At 44.7% G+C, this 27,735-nt stretch overlaps 1 protein-coding gene across 2 annotated transcripts in view; it reads left to right on the top strand.

Moving 5' to 3' along the window:
* Window positions 1-27,735, top strand: part of BOD1L1 (biorientation of chromosomes in cell division 1 like 1) — a 57,887-nt gene that overhangs the window by 12,541 nt on the left and 17,611 nt on the right. For both annotated transcript variants that reach the window (XM_049790058.1, XM_049790057.1), the window contains 11 exons: window positions 291-902; window positions 2,511-2,660; window positions 4,262-4,428; window positions 6,793-6,904; window positions 7,721-7,859; window positions 9,287-9,359; window positions 12,189-18,210; window positions 20,148-20,212; window positions 21,798-21,870; window positions 24,860-24,903; window positions 27,364-27,436. In XM_049790058.1, the coding sequence (XP_049646015.1) occupies window positions 291-902; window positions 2,511-2,660; window positions 4,262-4,428; window positions 6,793-6,904; window positions 7,721-7,859; window positions 9,287-9,359; window positions 12,189-18,210; window positions 20,148-20,212; window positions 21,798-21,870; window positions 24,860-24,903; window positions 27,364-27,436 (7,530 nt within the window). The remainder of the gene's footprint in view (window positions 1-290; window positions 903-2,510; window positions 2,661-4,261; window positions 4,429-6,792; window positions 6,905-7,720; window positions 7,860-9,286; window positions 9,360-12,188; window positions 18,211-20,147; window positions 20,213-21,797; window positions 21,871-24,859; window positions 24,904-27,363; window positions 27,437-27,735) is intronic.

Raw genomic sequence — 27,735 nt, 5'->3', positions numbered from 1 at the left:
GACAGCCTAGTTAGGCTGTGTTTTGGGGTGGGGTGGGGTGGGGGGAATATAGACTAAACTCAATCATTGCATGGTGCCATTTCAGAGAATCTGCTAGAAAAGTCAAGACTGGATGGAATGTTTAGGCTACTGGTGCTGGCACTGACTTAGCAGTCGAAAGAGCCACAGATGTTCGTTCTAGATGGCATCTACATCTACGAATGATGGCAGACCCTTAGCTTACATTCCGCGGAGGTGTTGAGGCATTGGCCTCCTGTATAAATGTTTTTCAACTTGCCTTTCCCACCCAGGTGCTCCTGTCTCGGGGCCCAGTGCCAATGTAGCCAGTGACGCCATGTCCATCTTGGAGACCATCACTTCCCTTAACCAAGAGGCCAGCGCTGCCAGAGCGTCCACAGAAATCTCCAATGCCAAGAGCAGTGAGCGAGTCTCCAGAAGGCTCTCCTCTCAGCCAAGCACCGAGAGCAATGTCGACAGAGAGAGAGGCTCAGAGGATGCGGCTGACAGGGAAAAGGCCCCGACGGAGCCTGTCGGGGAAGGCCAGGAAGTCACGCCCAAGTCCGAGGAATCCAGTGATCCACCTTGTCTTGCCGAAGAATCGAAAGGCCATGCCCGAGAGAGTAACCTCTCAGCTCCACTCCCTAAGGATACCCAGCAGGAAAGTAGCGAGCCGAAGGGTAAAATGGCAGACAAAGGCGAAAAGAAACCCGAGGCTAGCGAAAAGGAAAGGAAGAAAGAAAAGAAGGAAAAGACAGAGAAGAAGTTGGAGCACTCCAAAAGGAACGAAGACGGGCAAAAGGTCAAAGATGAGAAACAAGCAAAGGAAAAGGAGGCAGAGGTTCCAAAGCTTCCTTCGGAAAAGAACAGTAATAAATCCAAATCCACTGACGGGTCTAAAGAAGGTGTGTAACAAATTATTTGTTGGGAATAGGGGAAAAAGGTAGAGTTACTTTCAGGGGCCAGAGTGATAGCACAGTGGGGGGTGGGGGGACATTTGCCTTGCATGCAGCGGACCTGGGTTTGATCCCTGGCATCCTATATGGTCCCCCTGAGCCCACCAGAACCAGGAATAACCCCTGAGTACCACCCAGTGTGTGTGTGCACCTTCCCCCCCAAAAAAGAAAGAGATACCTTCAAATGTTGGTACCTTGACTTGAAACTTGTATGTCAAAGGTCTAGAAACTCATACTCCCTTTGCCAAACAATGGGGGAAAGCAGGGTTTTATAAATTTTTTCAGTACTTCTGTATCAGTTTACAAAGTAGATGACAGAGAAGGCACATTTAACAAAAATTGATTGACATGCTTGATAATAAGCAACTTGATATCTAGTTCTGTGTCCCTAATATATTAGTGAAATTTTCAGTTACTTAAAACTTGCTTGGGTATTTATATTACATCATTTTAATAATTTTTACAAGATGCAGAGAATACCTTTGTATTCTTTGGAAAAAGCTCTATCTTATATATGATTCTGCTTACTATCAATGAGAAGGTATCTAAAGTTGAAATTCTTCGGGCCTGGAGAGATAGCACAGCGGCGTTTGCCTTGCAAGCAGCTGATCCAGGACCAAAGGTGGTTGGTTTGAATCCCGGTGTCCCATATGGTCCCCCGTGCCTGCCAGGAGCTATTTGTGAGCAAACAGCCAGGAGTAACCCCTGAGCACCGCTGGGTGTGGCCCAAAAAAAACCAAAAAAAAAAAAAAGAAATTCTTCGGACCTTGTGTAAAGCAGAAAATTTTGGACTGGAGCAATAGTACAGTGGGACAAGCACTTCTTGCCTTGCACATGGCCAACCTGGGTTCAATTCTCTGGCATCCCTTATGGTGCCCTGAGCACTGCCAAGAGGATCCCTGAGCTCAGAGCTCAGAGTAACCCCTGAGTATTGCTAAGTTGTAGAAGATGCCAGTGATGTCTGATCGGGAGTGAGTTCACGACCTTGCCCAGATTGGCTTAGGGTGGGGCAGGAAGCAGAGAAGTGCGAATGTATGGAATAAAACCTCCAGGAGTTACTACAGTGAAACAACCTTTATTTAATCAAAGGGAAGGTATAAAGTGGGATTTACCTGCATGTGGGAAGTGAGGGTCCTTCCTGGTCAGGTGTACGTGCAGAGCAGAATGTCCGTGGATGTGACCTATGTGACTGGGAGAATGTAACCTGTGTGACTAAGGGAGCGTGACCCGCGTAACCTCGGAAAGCACAGCAGGTGGGCTCCGTTGCAACACCAAGTGTTTGCTCTGACAGGCTCTCATGTCCCTCTCCCTCAGCTAGGGTGGGGCTGCCTTAGTCTACAGCGGGGCTTTCTTTCAAGGGCTCCGTTCAGCAGATATGAGTGTCTGCCCTGCTAGAGCAGCAATCTCAGTGGGGTCCCAAGCCTGTCTCTGAAAGGCTCCAGAGACTTTGGCCCCAAAGCAAAAATAAATAAAATTTCAAACAAAACTTGGGACCTGAGACCTGAGTATTTTAACTGTTGTACCAAAATGATTCATTTGTGTTTTCCTACCTTCAAGATGGCTCTTTAATAGATTCTGACATGGATGGTCTCACAGACATCACAGTCAGCTCTGTCCATACCAGCGACCTTTCGTCATTTGAAGAAGATACCGAGGAGGAAGTGGTAATGTCCGAGAGCATGGAGGAAGGCGAGATTACATCAGATGGTAAAGTGATGCCTCTGGGAAGCTTTTTGCTCAGCCTTACTGATACTCAAGACTTTCCATCACCAAAGACACGTGGTCTAGTGGCATAACAGGAGCTTGGGAGTTTGTAGTTGGGAGCTTTGTTTTCAAATCCCAACTCACATGTCTTCTCTAACATTGGTGTATATGAAGACCATTGATTTTCTTTTCATGTTAATTTTGTAAGCCTACCACTTTGCTATATGAATCTATGGCTTCTAGAAGCTTTTTGGCAGAATTTTAGGGTTTTCTAAATATACTATCATGTCATCTGCAAACAGGGAGAGCTTGACTTCTTCCTTACCTGTTAGGGTGCCCTTGATATCTTTTTCTTGCCTAATCGCTATGACAAGTACTTCTAGCACTATGCTGAATAGGAGTGGTGATAAAAGGGCAGCCTTGTCTTGTACCAGATTTAAAAGGAGAGGCTTTTAGTTTGTCTCCATTGAGAATAATATTTGTCACTGGCTTCTGGTAGATGGCCTTGACTATATTGAGAAAGCTCCTTCCATTCCCATCTTGATGAGAGTTTTTATCAAGAATGGATGTTGGGCTTTATCGAATGCTCTCTCCTCATCTATTGATATGATCAGACCTTTTTTTCTTTTTTGTTATTGATATGGTGCATTATGTTGATTGATTTATGCATGTTAAACCACGTGGATCCTATTTGTCAGGATTTTGTTGAGGCTCCCAAGCTTGCTCTTTCTCTCTGACCAAGCCAGCTAAGTTATTAAACTGTCACTTGGGTTATAAGATTATTATCACTAAGGTTATAATCATAAGATAATAGCCATTAGATGGGAGTGGACAGATAAACTCCTGGAAGAAGGAGAGGTTTCGAGTTTTCTGCAGGTGACATTTGGAAGCCCTGTCCCTAGGACTGCCCCATTTCAGACACCAAGGATAGTTTGGGACCCCTGAGATCACCGTCAGGTGGGACAGTTTGCTTGAACTCAACAGAACTGATTTGAACACTGTGGATAAACTCACAGCTACGGTTTCTTCTTGGGAAGGGACACCTTCCAATCAGCCCAGGGCACAAGGTACTTGCCTTGTACACAGGAAGCGGGATTCCTTCCTTTCATTCCTAGCATTTTGTATGGTCACCTGAGCATGCCCTGGAGTGATGTCTGAGTGCAGAATCTGGAGTAAACCCTGAGCATTGCTGAGCGTAGCTCCCACATCAAAACAAAATCACAAGTCCGGTTTGAACTTTAGTTCAATGGTAAAGCTTTGGCCTTGCATTGCGTGAGGCCCTAAGCTCATTCCTGGCATTGACTTCCACTCCATGTTTACTCTAAAATACAGCTGCAAATGAATTCAATCATTTCAATAATGGTGACACATCCCTACTCGTTCCACTGTGTGCGAAAGAAGACTTAAGTCATTACGATACAGCTGACAGTCTCGCAAAATGCCCGTCTCTGACTTTTCATAAACCTGAGTCCCTCCTGTTGGACCTAGAAAAGCACCTGAACTACACTGATGCTACCCTGGCTTCTTGTCATTGACCAAAATACCATGTCACTGTTCCTGCTTATTTGCTAAGGCGCTCTTGCTGTCTGTTGGCTTCCTTTCAGATGAAGAGAAGAGCAAGAAGACTAAAACTCAGACTCAATCCAGCAACCCCAGTGAGGGAAAGGCAAAAAGCGTCCGGCATGCTTATGTCCACAAGCCGTACCTGTACTCCAAGTATTACAGCGATTCTGATGACGAGCTCACCGTGGAACAGCGACGTCAGTCCATTGTAAGTCAGATGGGCTTTGTTTGTATTTTGGGGGTGGGCCACATGATGGCACTCGGGTTACTCCTGACTTTGCACTCAGAAATCACTCCAGGCAACTCGGGACCATATGTGATGCCAGGGATCAAACCTGAGTCAGCTGTGTGCAGGCAAACACCCTAACCACTGTGCTATCGCTCCTGCCCCCTGTTTTTCTTCTAATGAACAAGTGAGGTTGACAATTGGATGGGTCTCTGCCAAGAACTAGTGAGCATAGGGAACAGTCCCACAAGATGGTGCCTTCAGGGATCTGCCCTATAGGCAAAATACACATGAAGATGGGACAGACATGTACTTGACATTATATGATCAATAGTAATGAAAACCTGGTAAACATTTATATATATATATATATATATATATATATATATATATATATATATATATGGGGTGTGTGTGTGTGTCTTTAAGACCACACTTGGTGGTGCTCAGGGCTTTTTCGTGGCTCCATGATCAAGGATCACTCCTGGCAGAGCACAAGGGGCCATATGTGGTGGCAAGAATAGCACCCTATGTCAGCCCCGTGCAGGGCAAGCCCCCTGCTCACTATGCTATCACTCTGGCCCACAAATTAAGGACAAATATTTGGTCCTATGGGGATCAAGCCCTGCAAATAGAGGGTGCAGCCAGTAGCATACTAGGATGAGTTTACGGACTTTCTGGATTTCAATACTCCGCTAGCTATAAAATGCCTTGTACTTTTTAGTCTTTTTTTATTCCTGTTCTGGGGTTTCTTGGTTTGGGTTTTTGGTGTCTTTTTTTTTTTTTTTTTTAGTTTCTAATGACCATGAATTACAGAATTAGAAACTTACTCATTAAGTTTCAGGCATACAGTGTTCCAGCATCAATTTCTTCATGAGTGTTCACTTCCCTCCTTCCATGTCCCCAGTTTAACTCTACCACTCACCCCCAACCTGCCTCTGGGGCAGGCACTTTCCATCCATGATTGTCTTTCTATTCCTGTCCTTAAAAGTTGTTATTCCACTGTATACATTGATTTAAAGGTGACACGGTTTCAGCAACATTTAAGTAAGAAAAGCTGTAAATCAATATTCCTTCCTTCCCTCCTTCCTTCCCTCCTTCCTTCCCTCCTTCCTTCCCTCCTTCCTTCCCTCCTTCCTTCCCTCCTTCCTTCCTTCCTTCCTTCCTTCCTTCCTTCCTTCCTTCCTTCCTTCCTTCCTTCCTTCCCTCCTTCCTTCCCTCCTTCCCTCCTTCCTTCCTTCCCTCCTTCCTTCCCTCCTTCCCTCCTTCCTTCCTTCCTTCCTTCCTTCCTTCCTTCCTTCCTTCCTTCCTTCCTTCCCTCCTTCCTTCCCTCCTTCCCTCCTTCCTTCCCTCCTTCCTTCCTTCCTTCCTTCCTTCCTTCCTTCCTTCCTTCCTTCCTTCCTTCCTTCCTTCCTTCCTTCCTTCCTTCCTCTCTTTCATTCTTTTTTCTTTCCTTCCCTCCCTCCCTCTCCTCCTCCCTCCTTCCCTAACCTCCCTCTGTCCCTCTCTCCCTCTTCCTCCCTTCCCTCTGTTTTTGTGTCACCTGACAAAACAGTAAGTAAGTGATTTACTTCTGCCTCTGTGCTCAAGAATCACTCCTGAAGGGTTCAGGGGACAACGTGGGGTGCCGGTGATTGAACCCAACTTGGCCACATGTAAGGCAAACACTGTTCCCACTGTACTGTCAGTCTGGTCCCCAAAATTATACCTCTTCTAGTGAGGAAATATTTTGCAGGAAAATTAACTAAAGGAAGCTTGCCAAAGTTACAGTAGTTGAACCACAGGACTGCAGCATATAGAGCCCCCAGATCAGTGTGTGAGACCACTTGGTTCCCTGAGCAGTGCCAGATCTAGTGCTGGGCGTCTCTAAGTACAATCAGGGTGACCTGGTGGCCTGAAGCACCACTAGGTCTGGAACTGCACTTCCTCGCGGTTGAGAGCACCGGACCTTCTGGACTACTTTGCTGTTGTAGTCCCTTAGCATGAGTTCAGAAAGTCATGTCCCATCCCCACACAATCAAGGACAGAAAAATGACAGATCCCTGACTACGTATACTTGAGGCTCATGTCGTTTTCCAGCTCTTACAGTGAGGTCACCGGTTTCTTAAAGCACTGTTTTCCAAAAGGATACCTTTCTCATTTCAATTTAACATACTCAAAGGCTAATGGACACATTTCATATCTGTCTGCTTCTTTTTTTCGTCTGCTGGCTTCCCAGTTGTGTTGTATGATCTGCACAAGCAGAGTTTTACTCATTCGGAAGAACATCTAAAGGACTATCTTTGTTTCATTGTTCTTCTTGCCTGAAACTTGTTGAGGGTATTTATGAATATTTTGTGGTTGTAGGCCAAAGAAAAAGAAGAGAGACTTTTAAGGAGGCAAATTAACAGAGAGAAACTTGAAGAAAAACGAAAACAGAAAGCAGAAAAAACAAAGTCTTCGAAAGTTAAAAGCCAAGGTAGTGGTCATACTAATGTTTACTATGTTGAACTGTTTTGTACAGGACATTATGTCATAGAATGTTGTGATTACCTATGAGATGTAACTGAGAGGAAATGTCCTAGATTGGATACTAATAAAACTTGTGTATTTTTTGTTATCTGTTTTCAGGTGTAGACTTAATTTGTTGTCTTATTTAAACAGTTTTTTTTTTAATTATCTTCTGCATAAATCAGACTTTATATTAGGTCTGCCACCTTATACAAGTCACATGAAAGCAATTTATTTTCCAGTGACTGAAATGAGTGCTCAGTTCTGGGAAGTTGATTGTTAACAATTGTGTAACCAATTCCTGTTAGTGATATTAATGAAATTAATTGACGGTTCGTCAGTGAAATGTCAAGATTTATCTGGAATATTTCATTGAACAAATGTGAACCTTCTCTGGTTCAAATCCTGCACAATATAAAAATATACTTAGAGGGGCCAGACTGATATTATAGCAAGTAGAACATTTATCTTGTGTGAGGCTGACCTGGGTTCAATCTCTGGCATTCCATATGATTCCCCAACACCACAGGAGAAATTTTTTGATAGTAGAACCAAGAGTAACACTTGAGCATTGGCGGTCCTGGTTACTGAGCTCTGCCAGGAGTAATCTTAGATCACTCCCTAGTGTCTCCCCAAACCTGCACCTATAAAAGTTTTTTAATTCTAACGCAGCTTGAAAGAAATTATTAGAATTACACAGTAACTAAAAAATCCTAATGAAAAGAATCACACTTCATAAAACCTTTTCCTTTAAGATACAGTTTATTGATTGCTTCTTTCACAGGCAAAAGTAATGTGGATTTAGAGGACTCATCTTCCAAGAATTTGGAACCTAAAGCCCCTGGAATAAAAGAAGTCCTTAAAGAGCGGAAAGTTTTAGAAAAGAAGGTAGCCTTGAGCAAGAAACGGAAAAAAGATTCACGGTACATAGTTTCTCTGTCCATCTGTCCAAAACTCCCCGCTGTGATATTCTCCAACTTTCTTTTAGAAGACAGGCCTTGAAATTGGCAGTAAAGAGCTCTACCTTGAATATGTGTCTTATTTAATGTTCATGACTGACCTTAGATTTTATGGGGCCGTAGAGATGACATGGAGATACGGCATTAGCTTTGCATGCCAAAGGATGGTGGTTTGGATCCCCGTATCCCATATGGTCCCCTGAGCCTGCCAGGAGCGATTTCTGAGCACAGAGCCAGAAGTAATCCCTGAGCACAGCGAGGTGTGACCCAAAAACAAAAAAAAAGAGAGAGATTTTATTCCTAGCAGAGGATTTATAATCCTCTGCATTAAAATATAGAATGTGTAATATTTTGAGGTAGAAAGTTTAAGTGTTTTTAGTATTCTAGAAGTTCTGAACTTTCTGGAAAATATTCATGCATAGTCTCTTGAGTCTCAGATTATATAGATTTCCTGGAAGTACTCAGGAAGTTGGTGTGTTTCAAATCTCCATTAACTGCTTTACATACCTGTCTCTAGCCCCTCTTCAGTATTTCCAGACAATTCTTTTGAACCAAGTCAAACAGTCCTAGTATTTATGAAGCCAAATTTATGAAAATTGGAAAGCTGATGAAACTCGCAGAATGGCTATGTAGTTTTATGAGCCATGGCTATAGTTTTTCCCTCAAGATACTGTCAGATGGGGGCCGGAGAGATAGTACAGTGGTAAGGCGTTTGCCTTAGATGCAGAAGGACAGTGGTTTGAATCCCGGCATTCCATATGGTCCCCTGAGCGTGCCAGGAGCGATTTCTGAGCATAGAGCCAGGAGTAACCCCTGAGCACTGCCAGGTGTGACCCAAAACAAAAGATACTGTCAAATGAATTTACTCTAAAATAACCTAATCGTAGTGCCAGAGTGATAGCACGGTGTGTAGGGCATTTGCCTGGCACGTGGCTGATGTGGGTTCGATCCCTAGCATCCCATATGACCCTTCAAGCCTGCCAGATGTAACTCCTGAGTGCAAAGTCAGGAGTCACTTCTAAGTGCCATTGGATTTAGCCAAAAATAAAAATAAAAAAAGGGAGGGAAATGATTTGGCTCAATTTTCTTTTACCTTATTCCAGTCAATCTGAGTAAATAAAACTACCTGTTTATCAAAAATAGTAAAAAAAAAAATCAGAATATATTTTGAAGCAACAAATTGGATCAGGAATTTTTATTTCCTTTACCTCCAAGAATAGGACATATCTCATTTTACATTGTGTTCTCTGTTGAGCAAGAACAGAGATCTCTGTTAAAATATAATGACTTTCCACCATGGACCAAGTGTTACAGAAGAGAAAAGTGAAAATATTCCATTGATTTTAATGAAAACTTCAAAAATATAATTTTGATTTTTTTCCTTCACTTAGGAATGTTGAAGATATTTCGAAAAAGAAACAGCAATCTGAAGAAGATGTCAAGGAAACGATCAAGACAACTGAGGTGTGTGTCTTCTTACTGCCCGCCCTGTTTATGGCAAGCGGTTGAATAAGTTGTACTGTGGTAGTCAGTAACTACTTACAAATCTGTGCTTAGGAACCACTCTCAGCGTTGCTCAGGAGACCACGTGATGCCAGAAATTGAACCCAGGACTGCCCCATTCATATATTCTAATTCTGTATTAGCTCTGACGCATAAAACCCATTTAAATGTCCTTTTGGAGTAAGATAGTATTTTTGAGGGAGAAATCAATAATTCACAGGTTATTTAAAGTTAATACATTTGGTATTTTAATATTTATTTTTATTTGATTGAGTCACCATGAAGTTTCATGATTGAGTTTCAGGTATAGAACGTTCCAGCACTGATTCCTTCAATGTACACTTCCCACCCCTCCTGCCTTCAGCCTGCCTTTATGACAGGCATTCTTTTCTTTTCTTTTTTTTTCTTTTCTTTTCTTTTCTTTTCTTTTCTTTTCTTTTCTTTTCTTTTCTTTTTTCTTTTCTTTTCTTTTCTCTTCTCTTCTCTTCTTTTCTTTTCTTTTCTTTCTTTTTTCTCCTTTCTTCTCTCTCCTCCCCTTCCCCTCACTTCCCCTCCCTTCTCCTCTTCTCCATTCCCTTCCCTTCCCCTCCCCACCCTCCTTCTTTTCCTCCCCTCCCTTCTCCTCCCCTCCTCTTCCCTTCTCTTCCCTTCTCATGAGTTTTAAGTACTGTTACTGAAAGAGGACCATATTTATCACTTTACCTCCTTTCAGCATCCAGTCCTACTACTCCAGAGTAATCACATGCCTCTATCATTGTCATACTATTTTCTTCCCGATTTGACCAAATTGCCAAGCTTCCTACTGAGGAACCATTTTGCTCTTTGTTTCTTTTGTTCTTGGGCATTAATTAATCCTCTACATTTCTTTTTATTTCACATTTGAGTAAGATCATTTTGTGTATGCTCTTCTTTCTTTTGTGTATGCCCTTCTTTCTATTAACTGATTTCATACAGCATGATGCTCTCCACATGATCCATCCATGTATCATCAGACTTCATGTTTTGCATGACTTTATCTTTAATTAGAGCCGAGTCGTATTCCATTGTGTACCTTAGTAGTACCATAGTTTCTTTATCCAGTCATCTGTTGTGAGGTATTTCAGTGATTTTCAGATTCTGGCTATTAAGAACAGTTCTGGAGGGGCTAGAGAGATAGCATGAAGGAAGGGTGTTTGCCTTGCATGCAGAGGGACGGTGGTTCAAATCCCGGCATCCCATATGGTGTCCTGTGCCTGCCAGGGGCAATTTCTGAGCATAGAGCCAGGAGTAAAGACGGAGCAGTGCCGGGTGTGACCCAAAAAAACAAAACCAAAAACGAAAAAAAAAAAAAAAAAAAGAACAGTGCTGCAATGAACATATAACAATGTAGAGCTTGGGGCCAGAGCAATAGCACAGTGATAAGGCAAGCTGCCAACACAGGACAGACCATGGTTCGATTCCTATCATCCCTATGGTCCCTGGAGCCTGCTAGGAGTGATTTCTGAGCACAGAGCCAGGAGTAGCCCTGAGCACTGCCGGGTGTGATCAAAATATTCACATTAATGGCTTCAAGTTTACTGTAACTTTAGATCAGTGAGATCACCATTCTTTGACTGCTATGCCTTCATTCCTATATCTGTCAATGTACATTATGCTGTAAAACTGTAAAAAAAAAAAAAAAGTGCAGCAGTAAGCAATTAAAGACATGTATGCTTATTTGAGGGTCCCAATTTACTGTGGTTAGTCAATATCCCTCAGTAACCTCACTGCCATTCTGTGATGGACACAGGTATAGATGCTTTCTGTATTAGAATTTTTCTTTAGATAAAATGTACATACTATACATAAAGTAAGTACACTTTATCTAATGGATGCTATGAGTTATTACATCAGAAATAATTTTCTGAGTATCCTAAGAAGAACTGAAATATTTGAGATATACATGAAAAAGCACGTAAATTAAATCAGTAAACTTTTGCTTCGGTTCATTTTTTAATTGTTTACATGCATAACACAGCTAAAGAGTAGTAACTGCTTTACAAACGATGTATCTGTGTTGAGGTAGAGAGTACCTGACTTAAAATGAGCTCACCCAGAGCCAAAGAGATAGTACAGCAGGTAAGCTGCCTTGCAGGTTCGATCCTTGGCATATCATATGGCCCCCTGAGCACCATCAACAGTAACTCCTGTGGTCAGATAGATAGCACAGAGGCAGGGCATTTGCCTTGCACACGGACTACCTGGGACAGACCTGGATTTGGTTTTCAGTATCCCATATGGTCCCCTGAGCCTATCAGGAGTGATTTCTGAGCACAGCCAGGGTGAGCACTGCTGGGTGTGGCCCCCACAAAAAAAAGTGACACCTGAGTGCAAAGCATCACTGATCATTGCTCTGTGTGACCCCAAAATAAAGAAAGAGCTCACCTAAGCTTTATTAAATGTGAAGATTACTGGATACAACTGAGCTCCCATTTTCTGAGATTTAAAATACAGCTAATAAGGGTCAGAGAGATAGCACAGTGGTTAGGGCAGTTACCTTGCACAGAGCCAATTCAGGATCGACCTGGGTTCAATTCCTGGGCTCCCAGCCTGCCAGGAGTGATTTCTGAGCAGAAAGCCAGGAGTAACCCCTGAGCACTGCTAGGTGTGGCCCAGAAACAAACAAACAAAAAAAATACAGCTAATTGTACCTCACACAGGGTGCTTGCAAGGACTAAGAAAGGTATACATGTACATAGCTTCAACAGAGAAAATGCATCATAATACCATATTTTAATGTGAAAGTTGATGTTCGAATTTTTTTTTTTACAGCATTGTGAAAAGGAAAAGGTGTCTTCTTCAAAGGATTTGAAGCATGTTCATGCAAAACCTGATCCAAATAAACCTGCCCGGAGACTTTCAGAGTCCTTACATTCAGCTGATGAAAACAAAAATGAAAGAGAGCATAAGAGACGAACATCTACCCCAGTTCTGGTAGAAACAGCCCAGGAAGAGACTGACACTAGAGAGGGGAAAAGGCAAGCAGAGAGCTCAGAAACTGGCCCAGAAGAAACTCAGAAACCAAAAAGCACATTTAAAAAAGACGAAAAGCATCTAAAGAAAGATGATTCCGAAACATTGCATTTGAAAAGCCTACCTAAAAAGGAGGCAAAATCCTCTTCTAAGGAAAAGTCTGAGAAAGAGAAAACTCTGTCTGAGGACAAACCGTTTATGAAACATAAGTACAAAGGTGATAGTCTGAACAAAGCAGGTGATGAGGCTGAGCCTCACTCTTCTGAGAAAGGCCTAAAAGCGGAAGAAAGTTTGCAGAAGCAAAGTCAGCAAACAAAGCTTTCTTCTGATGATAAAGCCGAACGGAAGAGTAAACACAGAAACGAAAGGAAACTATCAGTTTTAGGCAAAGATGGAAAGCCAGTCTCTGAGTATATTATAAAGGCGGAGGAGAATGCTCGTAAAGAAAACAAGAAAGAGAGGCACACGTCAACTGACAAAACTAAGACCGAGCATAAATCGAGACGACTGAGTGATTCCAAAATTCAGAAAGATTCTCAGAGTTTCCGGCAACATGGCATTACAGGACAGAGAAGAAGTGAGAGTTACTCAGAGGATAAATGTGACACGGACTCAAATACTTTAGATAGTAACTTAAAACCTGAAGAGGTGGTTCACAAGGAGAGGCGACGAACAAAGAGCTTGGTAGAAGAGAAACCTGGATTAAAGTCGAAATCCAAAAGTCAAGGCAAATTGGTAAAAGTAGTTGAAACGGAATCACATGAAAGTGTCTCCAAACAATCGACCACTGCAAAACCAGATAAGGAGAAGAACACAGAAGAAAGTGATCCAGATAGACAGCGCAAGTCTAAAGTGGAGGACAAACTTGAGGAAGCGGGTGTGGAACCCGCTTTAGAGAGTCCTGCTTCTTCATCTCATAGTACTCAGAAGGATTCCGGTCACCGAGCCAAATTGCCCTTGGCAAAGGAGAAGCACAAGGGTGAGAAAGATTCAAGCTCTTCCAGACCAGAGAGAAAACTGTCTGCTGGGCACAAAAGCAGAAGCCTAAAGCACAGCAGCAAAGACTTGAGAAAGAAAGAGGAAAATAAGTCAGATGACAAGGATGGTAAAGAGGCTGACGGGAACCATGAAAAGGCTAGGGGGAGTAGTGCAGTCACAGAAAAGAAAGTAAGTAGAAAGTTAAGTGAAAATCGACGAGGAAGTTTGTCCCAGGAAATTCCCAAAGGCGAAGAAAAACTCACAGGCAACACTCTGGGCACTTCTCATCTTCAGAAACCAAAGAAAAGTGGTGAGACCACGTTGACCCCTGAACAAGAGCCGATGGAAACGGATTCTGAGCCGGCCACTGAAAATGTATGTGAAGTCTCTAAAACCCAAGACAGCAGCAATAATGCTTCTAATCAAGACATTGACTCTGAGTCTGTCACAAAACTGAAAACGGCTGCCACCACTGTAAAGGAAGAAGTGAAAACTTCCACCGTTGACGCGAAAACAGTCACTCCAGCCAGCAAATCTAGACACGGATCAGGTCTTGCTAGTAATGCTGAAAAGCACGCTGACCATAAAAGCTCTCAGACCAAGAAAGTGCAAAGCAATGCATCAAAACTGAACCCTGGTGAGAAAGAAGTCACTCAACCTGGGGCACATGAAATGAATGCAGACCTTCCAACTGGTGCTAGAACGTTTCCTCAGCTCCCAGCAGGGAACAGTAGGGCGCAGAAGAATTTGAAAAACGCAGTCAAACCCACTGAAGACTGTGCCGCTCCACGAGAAACTGCGCTAGAACATTCCACGAATGTAGATCGCTCGCCACATTTCAGTTCAGTGACTCTTGCCCATCAGACACAAGCTCATGATGCAGATGCTGTTTCTTCAAATAACAAAAGAACCGTTTCAGAAGGTACCAGAGCCAGTATTTCCCGTATGAACTCCTCTGAAATCTCTAACCGGAGTTTGGCTGGTAAGCAGTCTGAAGCCTCCAGGGCAAGTGACAGCAAAGAAAGCGGTGCAGTTCCCACAGAAGAGACACGAGCAAAAGCAGGCACAGACAGCAAAAGACACAATGCAGAAGGGTGCCAGGCAACTTCACTGCTTAGTAAACAAGGAAAAGTAAACACAGCTCTTGATAGTAAGTCAACAGCCTCAATTCCGGGAAACGAGAATGTTGACAAAGATGGCAACTTAATGGACAGGGCAGAGAAAACACGTGGCCTAAGCTCAGGTCTCAGTTCTAAGCAGACAGTGAGAGCTGCAGTCGAGAACGGCAGAAAGGATGGTGGTGCCATGGACCATGTGGTGGGCATGAGTGCAGAAAGAGATACTGAAACTATTGAACATAAAGATAGCAGAGACCCATGTGAAGTAGATAAAACACCGTCCAAGATGGAAAGAAATAGCGAGGTTGACACCAGTGCTGGAAATGACACAACATCCTCAGTTTCACCCCAAAGGAATGGAGAAGCCAAGAATATTTCCCCTGGGTGTGGGGAGCCAGAAAAGTCTCCTATAGCCACCAGCACTGAGAGGACAGCCAAGGATGTCATCTTAAACCCAGCAAGTGGTGGTGGGGATGCCGCAACCACCACTTCTTCAGAAAAGGGGAAAGGCAAAGTGGCCATTCCATGCACAAGCATTGAGGCAGATGAAGGCATGATAGCAGGCAGGTGCTCCATTCCTCCTCTTGGAGGGGCAGAGGCTAGTGGAGGAGGAACTGTTTTTGCTGCAGCCGAGGAAGGTGGGGGGTTTGTGACAGAAGGATTTGCTGAAAGTGAGACCTTCCTCACAAGCACCAAGGAAGGAGAAAGTGGAGAGTGTCCCACGGCTGGATCTGGTGACAGAGTAGAAGACCCAGTGACAGCTCACACGGTTAGAGAAGAAGATAGCGTCAACAGCATCAACATTGTGACTGAAGAGAAGGATGATGCCGTAACCAGTGCAGGCTCTGAAGGAAAATGCGACGCTGGCTCTTCTGGTAGAGACTCAGAACGGGTTAGAGGAGCGGCGGCTTTCATTAGTGAGGTTGAGAGTGATGGGGCGGTGACAAGTGCAGGGACGGAGATAAGAGCGGGCTCCATGAGCAGCGAAGAGATGGATGGCTTCCAGAGAACGGTGACGAGACTAGGCCCCAAGAAAGAAACTGAAGGGGCCGTGACATGCACTGGGGCAGAAAGGAGAGGTGATGACTTTGTGATGTGTTCGGTGACTGGGGCAGGGCCACCAGAGGAGCTCATGGTTACAGGTGCAGCCGTGGTCCTAGTGGATGACAATGTGCCTCCTGGAACAGGTGCTCCACAAGAACAAGATGGCCCCGTGAATGATGGCACCGAAGGTGAAAGCGCGGTCACCAGTACAGGTATCACAGAAGAAGATGGTGAGGGGCCCGCGAGCTGCACAGGCTTAGAAGAAAACAGTGAAGGCTTTGCGCTAAGTTCTGAGTCTGAAGAAAATGGCGAGAACGCCATGGACAGCACAGCCGCCAAAGAAGGCTCAAATGCACCGCTAGTCGCTGCTAGCCTGTGTGATGACGAAGGCATCGTCACCAGTACCGGTGCCAAAGAGGAAGATGATGAGGGTGAGGGTCTGGTGACGAGCACCGGAAGAGGCAACGAAGTTGGGCATTCCTCGACTTGTACAGGCCTAGAGGAAGGTGAAGGGGCTATGGTTTGCGAAAGCGCAGAAGAAGGGCCTGGTCAGATTGGGACTGCTGCTGGGCACGTGGAAGCAGAGGCTGGAGCGGCCGTCGCACATGCGAATGAGAGCAATGTGGATAGCATGGGTGGGGTAGAGAAGGAAATGAAAGATCCAGAGATCTGCTCCAGCGCCAAAGGGATTGTAGAAAGCAGTGTGACCAGTGAGGTCCTAGGGAAGGCTGAAGTGACCGGTGCTGCTGTCGGTTCCGAGGGTCCTGGGACGAGTACCACTTTAAAGGAAAGGGACAGCCTGCTCTCCAGAAGAGAAAAACTGGAGGATGGTGCCATTTCCACGGGCCTTGTGGGGGGCAGCTATGAGGTCCTTGTCTCTGGTGCGGCCCCAGCCTGTGAAGTCGATGGCACGTTACCCAGTGGAAAAGAAGCCGAAGGTGTCATCACCTCAGTGGAAAATGAAGAGTGTGGCGGCCTCTTGGCTACCACAGCACATGACAATGATTCTGACCAAACGAATTCAGCTGGGGCCAAAACAGAAGGCAAAGGCTTGATCATTTCCACCAGTGCGACAAACAGCTATACCATCCCGTCAAGCAAGACTGTTGATGTGGCAGAAGGTCATTCACGTGCTCTGCGAACTGAGCAAGATAGGGAAAGCAGCAGAGGGAGCATGGAAGAATTTGAGGCCCCCATGCCCAGTGCAGCGTCCAGAGTTGACAACCAGACCGTTGCTTTACAAAGCGAGGAGAAAGATGAATGCGCCATGATTTCCACCAGCATAAGAGAAGAGTTTGATGTACCTATCTCCAGCGCCACGACCACCAAGTGTGCTGAGAGTCAGCAGCCTGGAGCCACAGCTGAAGCGCAAGTTGAAGGTCTTGCCTTGAGAAGCACCGATGATTTTGAGGTACCTATGCCCAGTGCATCCACAGCACCCAGAAGCCCTCTTGCCTCCACCAGCAAAGAAGAGAAAGACGAATGTGCTCTTATTTCTACCAGCATTGCAGAGGAATGTGAGGCCTCTATCTTGGGTGAAAACAGGTGCTCTGCTGTCATAGTGGAAGAAAAAGATGGCAGTGCCATCATCTCGACCAGCTCTGTGGAGGACTGTGAGGGTCCCGTGTCCAGCGCTGCCCCCCAGGAGGACATCCAGCCCTCAGTCACGCTGACTGAAGAGATCAGTGATGCCACCATGATTTCCACAAGCACGTCTGAAGGATGCGAGGCTGTCATGATGGAAGCTGCCCCTCAGGACGAGGCCCAGCCCGCCTCGGTCCAGAGAGTGGAAGACTTGGGTGATGCTGCCATCATCTCCACCAGCACAGCGGAGTCAGCTGAGTGCGGTGGGGTAACTGCCAGCAGTCTAGACAGGCACGAAGATGGTCTGCCAGCTGCAGCCAGCCAAGAAGGCAGAGATAAAGATGGCCCGGCAGTGGCCAAAGTCAGCAGGGGTGAGGTCCCCATGCCCAGCCAGATGAATGAGAACAGCTGTCAGCAGCACCCTGGGCCTTTCACAGAAGAAGTGGGCAGCGTAGGAGCCACAGATCCCACGGAAGGCCAGGACAAGGAACTGGCCAACGTGCCCTCTGCAGGAGACCAGCCCGGCACCAAGGAAGAGAGGCAAGTTGGAGAACTGCAGAATGCAAGCTTCTCACACCAGAGTCCAAAAGAACAGACAACCTCCTTGAGTCCTGTTCAAAGAGAACAAAACCCCTCTGGGCCAGGGATGAAACGGGACAGTCCCTTAAGGGGCTCGGAGAACAGTGCCAACTCCTCCGTGGGTCCGAGAGGGAAGGAGCAAACGTCCCGGCCAGTACCTGGGGACTCCTCCATCGGGGTTGGCTGTGCAGCAGCAGTCAATTTCGGTGCTACAGAAGCTGGTGACCTACCACACATCAGTGATGCTACCTCAGAAAGGTCCTCACTTCCTCCAGACCAGCAGGGGTCTAGGGGCAGTGTGCAAACACCCGCTGAATGTATTAATGGCCAGGATTCAACCACGACCCCCTGCCACACCCTAGTCCCCCCAGCTGCCAACGACGCCGTGCCGTCAGCTGCTACAGGTGAGCAGGATTTGACTGGAAAGAGTGAAAGCGGAGATGGTGTGACCAAATTACCACAGGAGGAAGGGGACCCCAAAATCACCATCTATTCTGAAGCAAGTTTGGGTGACCCAGGTGAGATTCCATCCCCTTCACACTGGAGTTTGGCTGAGATGATTATATGTATTGTTAACCTCTAAGATGACCTGTTAAAAGATACTTTGAGGGGCTGGAGAGATGGCACAGTGGGAGGGTGTTTGCCTTGTATGCAGCTGACTCAGGACGTATGGTCTGAATCCCGGCATCCCATACGGTCCCCCGAGCCTGCCAGGAGCAACTTCTAAGTACAGAGGCAGGAGTAACACTGGGTGTGACCTAACCCACCCCCAAAATTAAAGACCCAGGTTCCCAGCTCCCCGAGCCCTGATCTTGTCGACGATGGTGACTTGCGAAGTTGTGTAGGCTTTGGCCTGCCTAGTTTCACTTCATAGACCTTGGCATTCAGTCTTGGTCACTCAACTAGGTCCCACTGTTAGACAGAATCTAACAGCTTCAAGCAAGCTGACTTGGTAGCTCAAGTTGCATTCACAAGGACTTAAGAGACATCTTGAGGTAAGTAACTTTGAAGTTTGAGCCTGGGGTAGGTTGAGTGTTCTGGAGATGTTTATGACTGACTTTTGCTCCAATCAGTTGCTTCTCTCTACCTCAGAGAGTTCCTCTGTGCCTCTGAAGGCACGGATAGTAAACCAAAAGAGAGGGTGGGTGTGCCTTGGAGACATAAATAGGCAAGTGAAGTAAGACTTCATGGCAAAGGGGAGAAGTTGGATAGAATTGAGATATTTTTCACTAGAGAACATTATTTTGAGAAGGTTTTGGGTTTTGGAGTTTGGGGGCCACACCCAGTGGCACTCAGGGGTTACTCCTGGCTCTGTGCTCAGAAAACACTCCTAACTGGCTCAGAGGACCGAATAGGATGCTGAGGATCAAACCCAGCTCTGTCCAGGATTGGATGCCTGCAGGGCAAACGTCCTACTGCTGTGCTATCTCCCAATTCCTCACTAGAGTAAATTCTAATTTACTGTTTGTCCATTGAGGGTTTTTTTTTTTTTTTTTTGGTTTGTTTCTTTGCTAGGTAGGGGTTAGGGGGTAGAATTGGTTAAGGGGTTAGAATACAGCTGCATACACCTAGCTGTAGTCAGGACTCGATTCTAGCGGTCTATAGAGGATTACATATTGTAATCAAACCAGTGATCAAACTCCAGGTCAGCGGCATGCGAGCAAGCACCTTGCCCACAGTGCTATTTCTCTGGCCCAGCCCCAGAACATTTCTTAAAGGGAGAAATCATGTAGCTTGCCGTAGAAAAATACTTGTAAATAAGATGTATCTACAAATAACATTTAATCACTTTTTTTTTTTTTTTTTTTTTTTTTTTTTTGGTTTTTGGGTCACACCCGGCAGCGCTCAGGGGTTAATTCTGGCTCTATGCTCAGAAATCACTCCTGGCAGGCTCTGGGACCATATGGGATGCCAGGGTTTGAATCACCGTCCTTCAGCTTGCAAGGCAAATGCCTTCCCTCCATGCTATCTCTCCGGCCCCCATTTAATCACTCTTTTTGGTATAATAATAACCAAAAACATTCTCCAAGAAAATGCAGTATATATGATCCCTACCTTTGATTTGAAATTTTCCATAGAGCAGTAAAAGGAGGAGGAAGGTTTGATATGCTTGGGGACATTTTGTTACCTTTTTATGCTCTGTGGGGATCCTTCCTTGGCTGTTCTTGAGGGGACCGTACGGGGTGGAGGAGGTCACAACTGGGTGGGCCACATGCATGGAAAACACCTGAACCACTGTGCTCTCTCCAGCCCCCTCTGTTACCTTTTGATTCCGGAGATACTGTATAAAGTTGGTTTTTTGTTTGAACACTCAGCAGTGTTCAAGACTTACTCTTGGCAGGTTCTAGGTCCTGTGTGTTGGCCCAGGCTCAGCTGTGTGCGAGGTAAGTATCCTCTCCACTGTACTCTCTACGATAGTATTGTGAACACAGCTTCATGTTTTGAATTTCATTAGACAACGAAGAGTCTCCGTCGAATGTTTTGGGAAGCTCGGAGCAGAAACCTGAGTTGAAATCTGAGGTAAGACTGATCATTTGAGTTTTGCTGAGCTCTAAATGGTGCAAGCTCTTCTCACCGTGTGTGTATGTATAAATCTATATAAGCTGTTTGTAGCTCCTATTCTCAATAATTAGGGTTCTTGTCCTATCCTGGGGGAAAGCCATCTCTGAATACTCTCATCACCAGCACCTCGGTACCCAAGCCTGAAACCTAAGAGTGTCCTCAGTTTCTCCTGCCACCCATGTTTATGTCATGACAATGATAGTTTTGATTTACAAACTGAAGCCTGGATCCATCTACTTTCACATCCACCACACCAGTGTAAATTACTGCTGCTGATTCTCCCTTTGGGCTTTCTCCACTTCTGATCTTCTTTAGTCTGTGATTCATTCAACCCTGAGACTTCTTTGATTGAGGGAACAGGTGTGAACCACACATACAGGCTCTGGGGGCCACTCCTGGCTCTTTGTTAAAGGCCATTTCAGACTCTGCTTTGGCACCTCCTGGTTCTGCTCAGGAACCACGAAGGGCTCTCTCGGGTGCAGAGGTAGGATTCAGTAGGTAGGGAGGAACCGAGATTGGACCTGGGTCTCCTGTCTGCAAACCAGGGACTCAACCCTTGGAGCTATTTCTCCAACCTGAGTACTTTTTAAAAACAGTAAGCCAAGTCATGTTTTTGCTTAACATTTCAAATGGTTTCTCAGATCTGTAGGCTTGGTTTTGTTTAGCCTTCATATTCCCTTTTCAACCCAGCCTCTTAGCATGTGTAAAGGTAGCAGTTAACTTGGGGACTCTGAACAGAGCAGAGAACATTCTGCTTACCCGGTGGGAGCAAAGGGCAGGGATATAGGAGCCCTTTCAAAGAGAATTTATGAATTGGATTTTGAGCATAAAAGTTTGTGGAAGATCAAAGAAAAGACAGCACCTACCAGGTAAAGCAGCATTTTCTGGACACAGGTAGGCTGGTGGTGAACTTTGGACTCTGCATTGGTTCAAAGGTGTGCAGCCTTTAGATCCAATCGGTGCCTGGGGTCAAGAGTTCTAGGCCTCTTGAGTAGTATTAAATCACAGATTTGACTGTGAAGTACTAGGAAGCCCATTGACGGTTGCTATATGGGATTTGATTTTTTATTTCTAAAAGCATTCACTTATTAAGTTTCCATAGATAGGCAAATTATACTTTTACATTATTACAAGCCACTGGATATTTATTTGCTGAATTTTAGTCATGCCTTGTTTACAAACCTTGATGAGCTTATATATATATATATATATATATATATATATATATATATATATATATATATATATATATATATATATAAAATTTTTGTTGTGACCAATGTGAATTACAAGTCTTTCACAAGTTATCTTTAATATATATAGTGACAGTGATTTAGGGCCATTCCCACCATCAGAGTTGTCCTCTCTTCATCCCTGTTCCCAGGATGAATCGGAAACCTACCCCCTGTACCCCATGGACTGCTACCGTAATGGGTCCCCTTTGTGTATAGCTTGTTGTAGATTGGGGGTTTTGATTCTTTTGTCGTTGACTTTGGGTTTGATGTTTAGGTCTGATCATTTTTTGTGCTTCTTTTGACTTCAGACATGTATACCACCAGAAAAAGAGAAAAGTCATGAAACTCCAGCACACTGTGAAAGAACCTCGAGTGGAGCTGGTAAGCACTTGTTGTTCTTTTATCCTTGCACAGGGTAAAACCTTTCATAGTTGCCCAAAATCTGTAGTTGACTTAAGTAAAACGTTCATAGGTTCAATAAATTTGACTTCTGTTGTTTCTAAGAGAATTTAGAAAAAATACTATTTCTTTTCTCTTCTTTTACTTTTTTTTTTTTTACTAAATCACCATGAGATACAGAGATAAAAAGTTGTTGATAGTTGAGTTTCATACAGTGACCCAACTGCATCCCTTCACCAGTGTTCATTTCCTACCACCAATTTCTGCAGTTTCCTTTTCATCATCCCACCCCAGCCTGCCTCTGTGGTTTGTGGCAAATTCTTCTCTCCTCCTCTTCCCTCCCTCTTCCCCCCCATCTTATTTTTTTCTTTTAGATAGTGGTTTGTAATTTGTTACTGAAGGGGTATCATGCACATCACTTTTACTTCCTTTCAGTTCCCAGTTTTAGTCTAGAGAGAGTAATAATTTCCAATTATTGTTGTCATAGTGGTCTCGCCTGTGTCCTAACTTACTCCACCCCACCATCTCTATTGTCTTTGGGTATTATTCTCATGCTATGAGTATGTTTTTCTATATCCCACAGATGAATGTAATCATTCTCTCCTTCTCCCCTCTGACTCATTTCACTCAGTATGATACTCCCCGTGGCTTTATTTTCCTAACAGCTACTTAGCATTTGATTGTGTGAGATATACCACAGTTTCTTTTTCCCACTTACCTGTTCTCGGGCACTTTGCTTGTTTTCAAGGTCTTTTATATATAAGTGATGCTACAATGAACATAGGAGTACAATACCTTTTCTACATTGTGTTTTCAGGCCCTTAAAGTATATTCCCAGGAATAGTATGCTGGGTCAAATTGAAGCTCAATCCCAGGAGTTTTGAAGAATGTCCATATTGTTTTCCAAAAATGCTGGACAGTCAGACATTCCCCCCAGAAGTGGTTGAGAGTTCTTTTCTCCCCACATCCACTCTAGCACTGCTTATTCTTGTTCTTTGTCATGTGTGCCAGTGGGACGAGGTAGTAACTGGTTGTTGTTTTGGTTTGCATCTCCCTGATGAAAATATGTCTCGGTTGTTTTTTTTTTCATGTGTCTTTTGACCATCCGTATTTCTCCTTGAGGAAAGTTCTGTCTATTTCTTTTCCCTATTTTTTTATGGGATTAGCTGATTCTTTTCTTAGGTTTTTGGAACCACGTCCTGTGGTACTCGAGTTTTTCCTGGCTCTGAGCTCGGGTATCACTCCTGGCAAGATGTTTAGGACCATGGCAGGATGTTTTGGGTCAAACCCAAGTCAACTACATGTAAGGCAAGCACCCAATCCACTATACTATTGCTCCTATCTGAATCAGTATTAAATATAGAAAGATGCACTGAAGTAAATAATAAAATTATTAATTCCTATGGGTTTCCATATTAAATATGCACGTGATAGTTGCATCCTAAAATTGGACATTTAAATGAAGTGGGAGGGGCCGGTGTAATAACACGGCAGGGAGAGCACTTGGCTTGCAAGCAGCAGACCCGGGTTCGATCCCCAGCATCCCGTATTTTCCCTGAGCCTGCCAGGAGTAACCCCTGAAAATGCGGTTGTTAGTCATACAACACACGAATTGAAAAGACCAAAGAATACAGGTAGTCAGGGCTGGAGAAATAGCGTGGAGGTAAGGTGTTTGCCTTGCATGCAGAAGGTAATTGGTTCGAATCCTGGCATCCCATGATCCCCTGAGCCTGCCAGGAGTGATTTCTGAGTGTAGAGCCAGGAGTAACTCCTGAGTACCACCAGGTGTGACCCTCCCCCCCCCCCAAAAAAAAGAATAGAAGTAGTGAATTTTTTTTTTTTTTTTTTTTGGTTTTTGGGCCACACCCGGTGGTGCTCAGGGGTTACTCCTGGCTGTCTGCTCAGAAATAGCTCCTGGCAGGCACAGGGAACCATACGGGACACTGGGATTCGAACCAACCACCTTTGGTCCTGCATCGGCTGCTTGCAAGGCAAACGCCGTTGTGCTATCTCTCTGGGCCCAGAAGTAGTGAATTTTTAATCTCTTCCATTAATCTGGGGACAACTGCGAGAAGTCACATGTTAGGTGATGACAGGGACAGAAGCCTTGGAGGTGGGGCCAGAGACTGGGGAGTAGTTGTTGTGAGAATTCAAAGCTCACCTAGGGTGATCTGAGGCAGGTAGAGCAGGGACCTTCCCAGACAAAACTCTCAGAACAATCCAGCTTTTGCTGACATGAGCTCAAAATCCTTAGAAGCAAGAGTATGAGCAATCCTGGATAACAGCCACCCCAGGTCCTATAAACAGTTGAGTGCTGGAATGTCAACACTGGAACAATGACTGTCAAAAACCCAGCATGGGCGTTCGTTGACATTTGTCTGTTTGTATGACAGGACAGTAATGAGCGCCCTGTTTGTTTCCAGGAGGTGGCATTTGTTGGCATCAGAAGTCTCTGGTTTTCACAGACTTTACTGGATGAGGTCAGGTTCAGCAGGAGTTGTGCTTATGGAATAGGAAGTCGTTTAAAGGACACTTAGTGTACTCTGCCATCTTTGAGTCAAAACAGTTGATGTTCTATTTTCCAAAAAACACATATAAACACACCATTGCTGTTTGAGGGGGAAACTGCCGTCTCATTTGGTGGCATGATTTTAACTGAGCTGCTACCACCACCATATGGTAACAGTTAGGGGAGTCCTCTGCCTCTCTTTATAGCAGCAGCAGCAGCACTGAGTCAGGGAGGATTTCTCAGGCCCCTGTCATGGTTCCGTAGATTGCAAGACCATTCTGTTCTACTGGCCTAACAGGAGGCAGGTTGCAGAGATAAAAGGGTCAGTCTATACATGTTCAGCAGAAAGCAGTCAGATCTCTTGGCCGAGGCCTCACTACCCTGAAGGGCTTCCTCTAGCTTTGTTTCTCTGTGGTTCAGAAACCTCATTCAATCTCCTTTTTTCTTTTTCATTTCTTATAGCTGACCTGAGGAGTGAACCTCCGCTGGCCCAGGAACCGCTCAATGTAAGTCGCAATCAGGGTTGATTGTGGTTTCCTGAGAAAATGGGAGATAGGAGGTGTTTAGAGCGGGCTCTCCGGCCTGGGCCATTAACCAGGTTCAGTGGGGCCATGCAGTATCGTCGTTTCCTCTAATTTAAAAAAAAATAGATTTACTCCCAATTTAGCAGCTCTGTATTTGAGAGGAAGACCCAGATACCGCAGTGAAGACTTTTACTGAGAATGCAATGAATAAAATCTTTTGCAGACTTTGAGCTTGCTGGTATCTCTCTCTACAGTGGGATGAACACAGTGATTTCAGTGATCCTCTTGCTAAAGACAAAGCAAGTCATACTTTGCAAACTCAAGTTTCACTTAAAGTTTCCCTGATGAAGGACTGGAGTAATAGCACAGTAGGGAGGGCATTTGCCTTGCAGGAATCCTACCCTGGTTCGTACCTCCATGTCCCAAGTAGTTCCCTGAGCAGCACCAGGAGCAAATACTGAATGCAGAGCCAGGAATAAACCTTGAGGTCTTTGGCGTGTGGCCCCAAAAGAAGTTTCCTTGATGAGACTGAGATAGAACAACCATTGCCCCCCCCCTTTTTTTATTTTGTGACTCTTATGATCCACATGAGTTAAGCCTACAGGGTGTTTATTTTTTCTTTTTTGGCATTGTGCATTCCTGGTAAGAACCTGTGGAAGATTGTGATTTGCTGACTGCTGCCTTCTTCCCAATGCCCCTAGCAGACCAACTGAGCCCTCCTAACTGCTAGTCAGCCAGAGGCCCAAAGGCCTCCCAAATCTCACTGCAGAGACAGCCCGCTCTGCAACCAGAAACCCCTGTAGTTTGCAGAGTGAGACAAAAAAGGCCCCTTGGGATGGATCCCCCTCCTCCCAAAGTCGAAATCTCTCACTGCGGCTGCATCTTCCCATTGTGGGAGGTGGTTAAGAGCCCCAGCCTCTTAGGCTTTCTACCTTGCACCTCCAAATTCTACAGCAGCTGCCTTTTCTCCGTCAGAGCAGAGCCTGCTCTTTCCCAACAGCACAGAATTTTGTAGCCAGAATTTCAAATGATATGTAGAGAATATTCTGAGATTTATGCCCTTTTTTTTTAAATTACTATTGGGGCCGAAGCCATAGCACACCAAAAGATTCAATCCACAGCATTCCATATGATCTGCTTCTCCCTCCCTCTGAGCCTGCCAGGAGTGATTCCTGAGCAGAGAACCAGGAGTCACCCCTGAGCACTGCCAGGTATGGATTCTCCCCCCCCCCCCCAAACCTCAAAAATTACTATTGGCAAGATTTGCCAGCAGTCATTTGAGAGAATCATTTTAACTTTGCCCCTTATCTTCCACCTTTCTGTTTTTGTTTTTGTAGCAGTTGTGTTATCAGGGGATCACACATCCATGCCCCCCCCACACACACACACCCGCTACATCACTGAGGTCCCCAGACAGCCACATGCTCAATGCTGCAGGAGAGGTGCCAGGGATCAATCTTTAGCCCACACGCTCTCAGTGGCTGCTGGTTTAGCAATGGAGCAACTTCTTGGCCCCTCCATTTAGTTTTATTAAGGAAAAAAGTTCATAAGCAGTCTTTGAATGGGAAAGGAACTCCTCAGATTCCTAAAACTTATTTCTTTTACTACGAATGTTCGAAAGGACAGAGGAACACACACACAGTGGGATGCGAATTGGTGGGCTGAAGCACCTTCAGCAAAGTCAGATGCTTGAAACTTGACTTCCTGGTTGGAATTCATCGGCTAGCATTGTGAAGCCCCTTACAGCATTCCCACAGCTGGAGTGTGTGAAAGACCCCCCTACATTATTTTCTTCTGCCTTTATGGTCTTGTGTGAGATTATGCCCAAATAACTTGCTGTTTCCTTTCAGACTGAAAATTCAGGCTCGAGACCCCCAAAGAAGTGCAGAGCAAACCTTATTATCCTTTTAATGAGTCCCAAGAGAGGGTGGAAATGTTACTGTTTAATTTATCGCTTGCCGTCAGTTGTAAAAGATAGCTTGACTTTGTAAATAGTCAAATAAAAAATATTGTTAAATCGTTTTATTGTGCAAGTATTGAAGTGCAGCCTATAACTAGGAATATTTGGTTATTTTGGATTTTTATTTGAAAACAAAAATGTGAGTCGAAATTACTCTAGATGCCTGAAGTAGTGTTCATAAAAATGTATATAAGAGGGCCCGGAGAGATAGCACAGTGGTGTTTGCCTTGCAAGCAGCCAATCCAGGACCAAAGGTGGTTGGTTCGAATCCCGGTGTCCCATATGGTCCCCCGAGTTTGCCAAGAGTAATTCCTAACCACAGAACCCAGGATAAACCATGAGTGCTGGGGGTATAACCCCCAAAAAAACAAACAAAAAAAATGTGTGCAAGATCTTATTTCAAAGGCTAATTTAATTTGCCTCTTTTCAACACCCATGTATTCAAATTCTGTTGGCTTCACCTTAGTCATTCTTAATTCCAGGATGAAGAGGAAGAAAAACTTATGCCTAAAAGGAAAAGAAAGAAGCTTTGCCCCTCATCAGATGACGAACTAGGTATTTAGGATATTTCTGTTTATTCCTGCATTGATATGTCTTTGAAAAATCACAGCATTTTCACCTCTAAGATGTGGGCCAATGACAGAAAATTCTGGGACGATTTATTTCACAGCTCTTGAGACTGGTTAGCTTCCAAAGTAGCTTGACAAGTCTTTTCTGGGTTTGATCCCCTGTTCTTCGCAAAAGGTCCACTCCCACGACCCAGACAGGTCCTGGGTCGCCCTCTGCTACATATGAGAAACACATGCTCTGAGTGTGGGAGACACTTGGCAGAAGGTGCCGGAGCTGCCTTGGTG

Source organism: Suncus etruscus, chromosome 16, assembly GCF_024139225.1.
Source record: "Suncus etruscus isolate mSunEtr1 chromosome 16, mSunEtr1.pri.cur, whole genome shotgun sequence".
NCBI classification, from domain to species: Eukaryota; Metazoa; Chordata; class Mammalia; order Eulipotyphla; family Soricidae; genus Suncus; species Suncus etruscus.
This window is presented reverse-complemented; position numbering and strand designations above follow the sequence as displayed.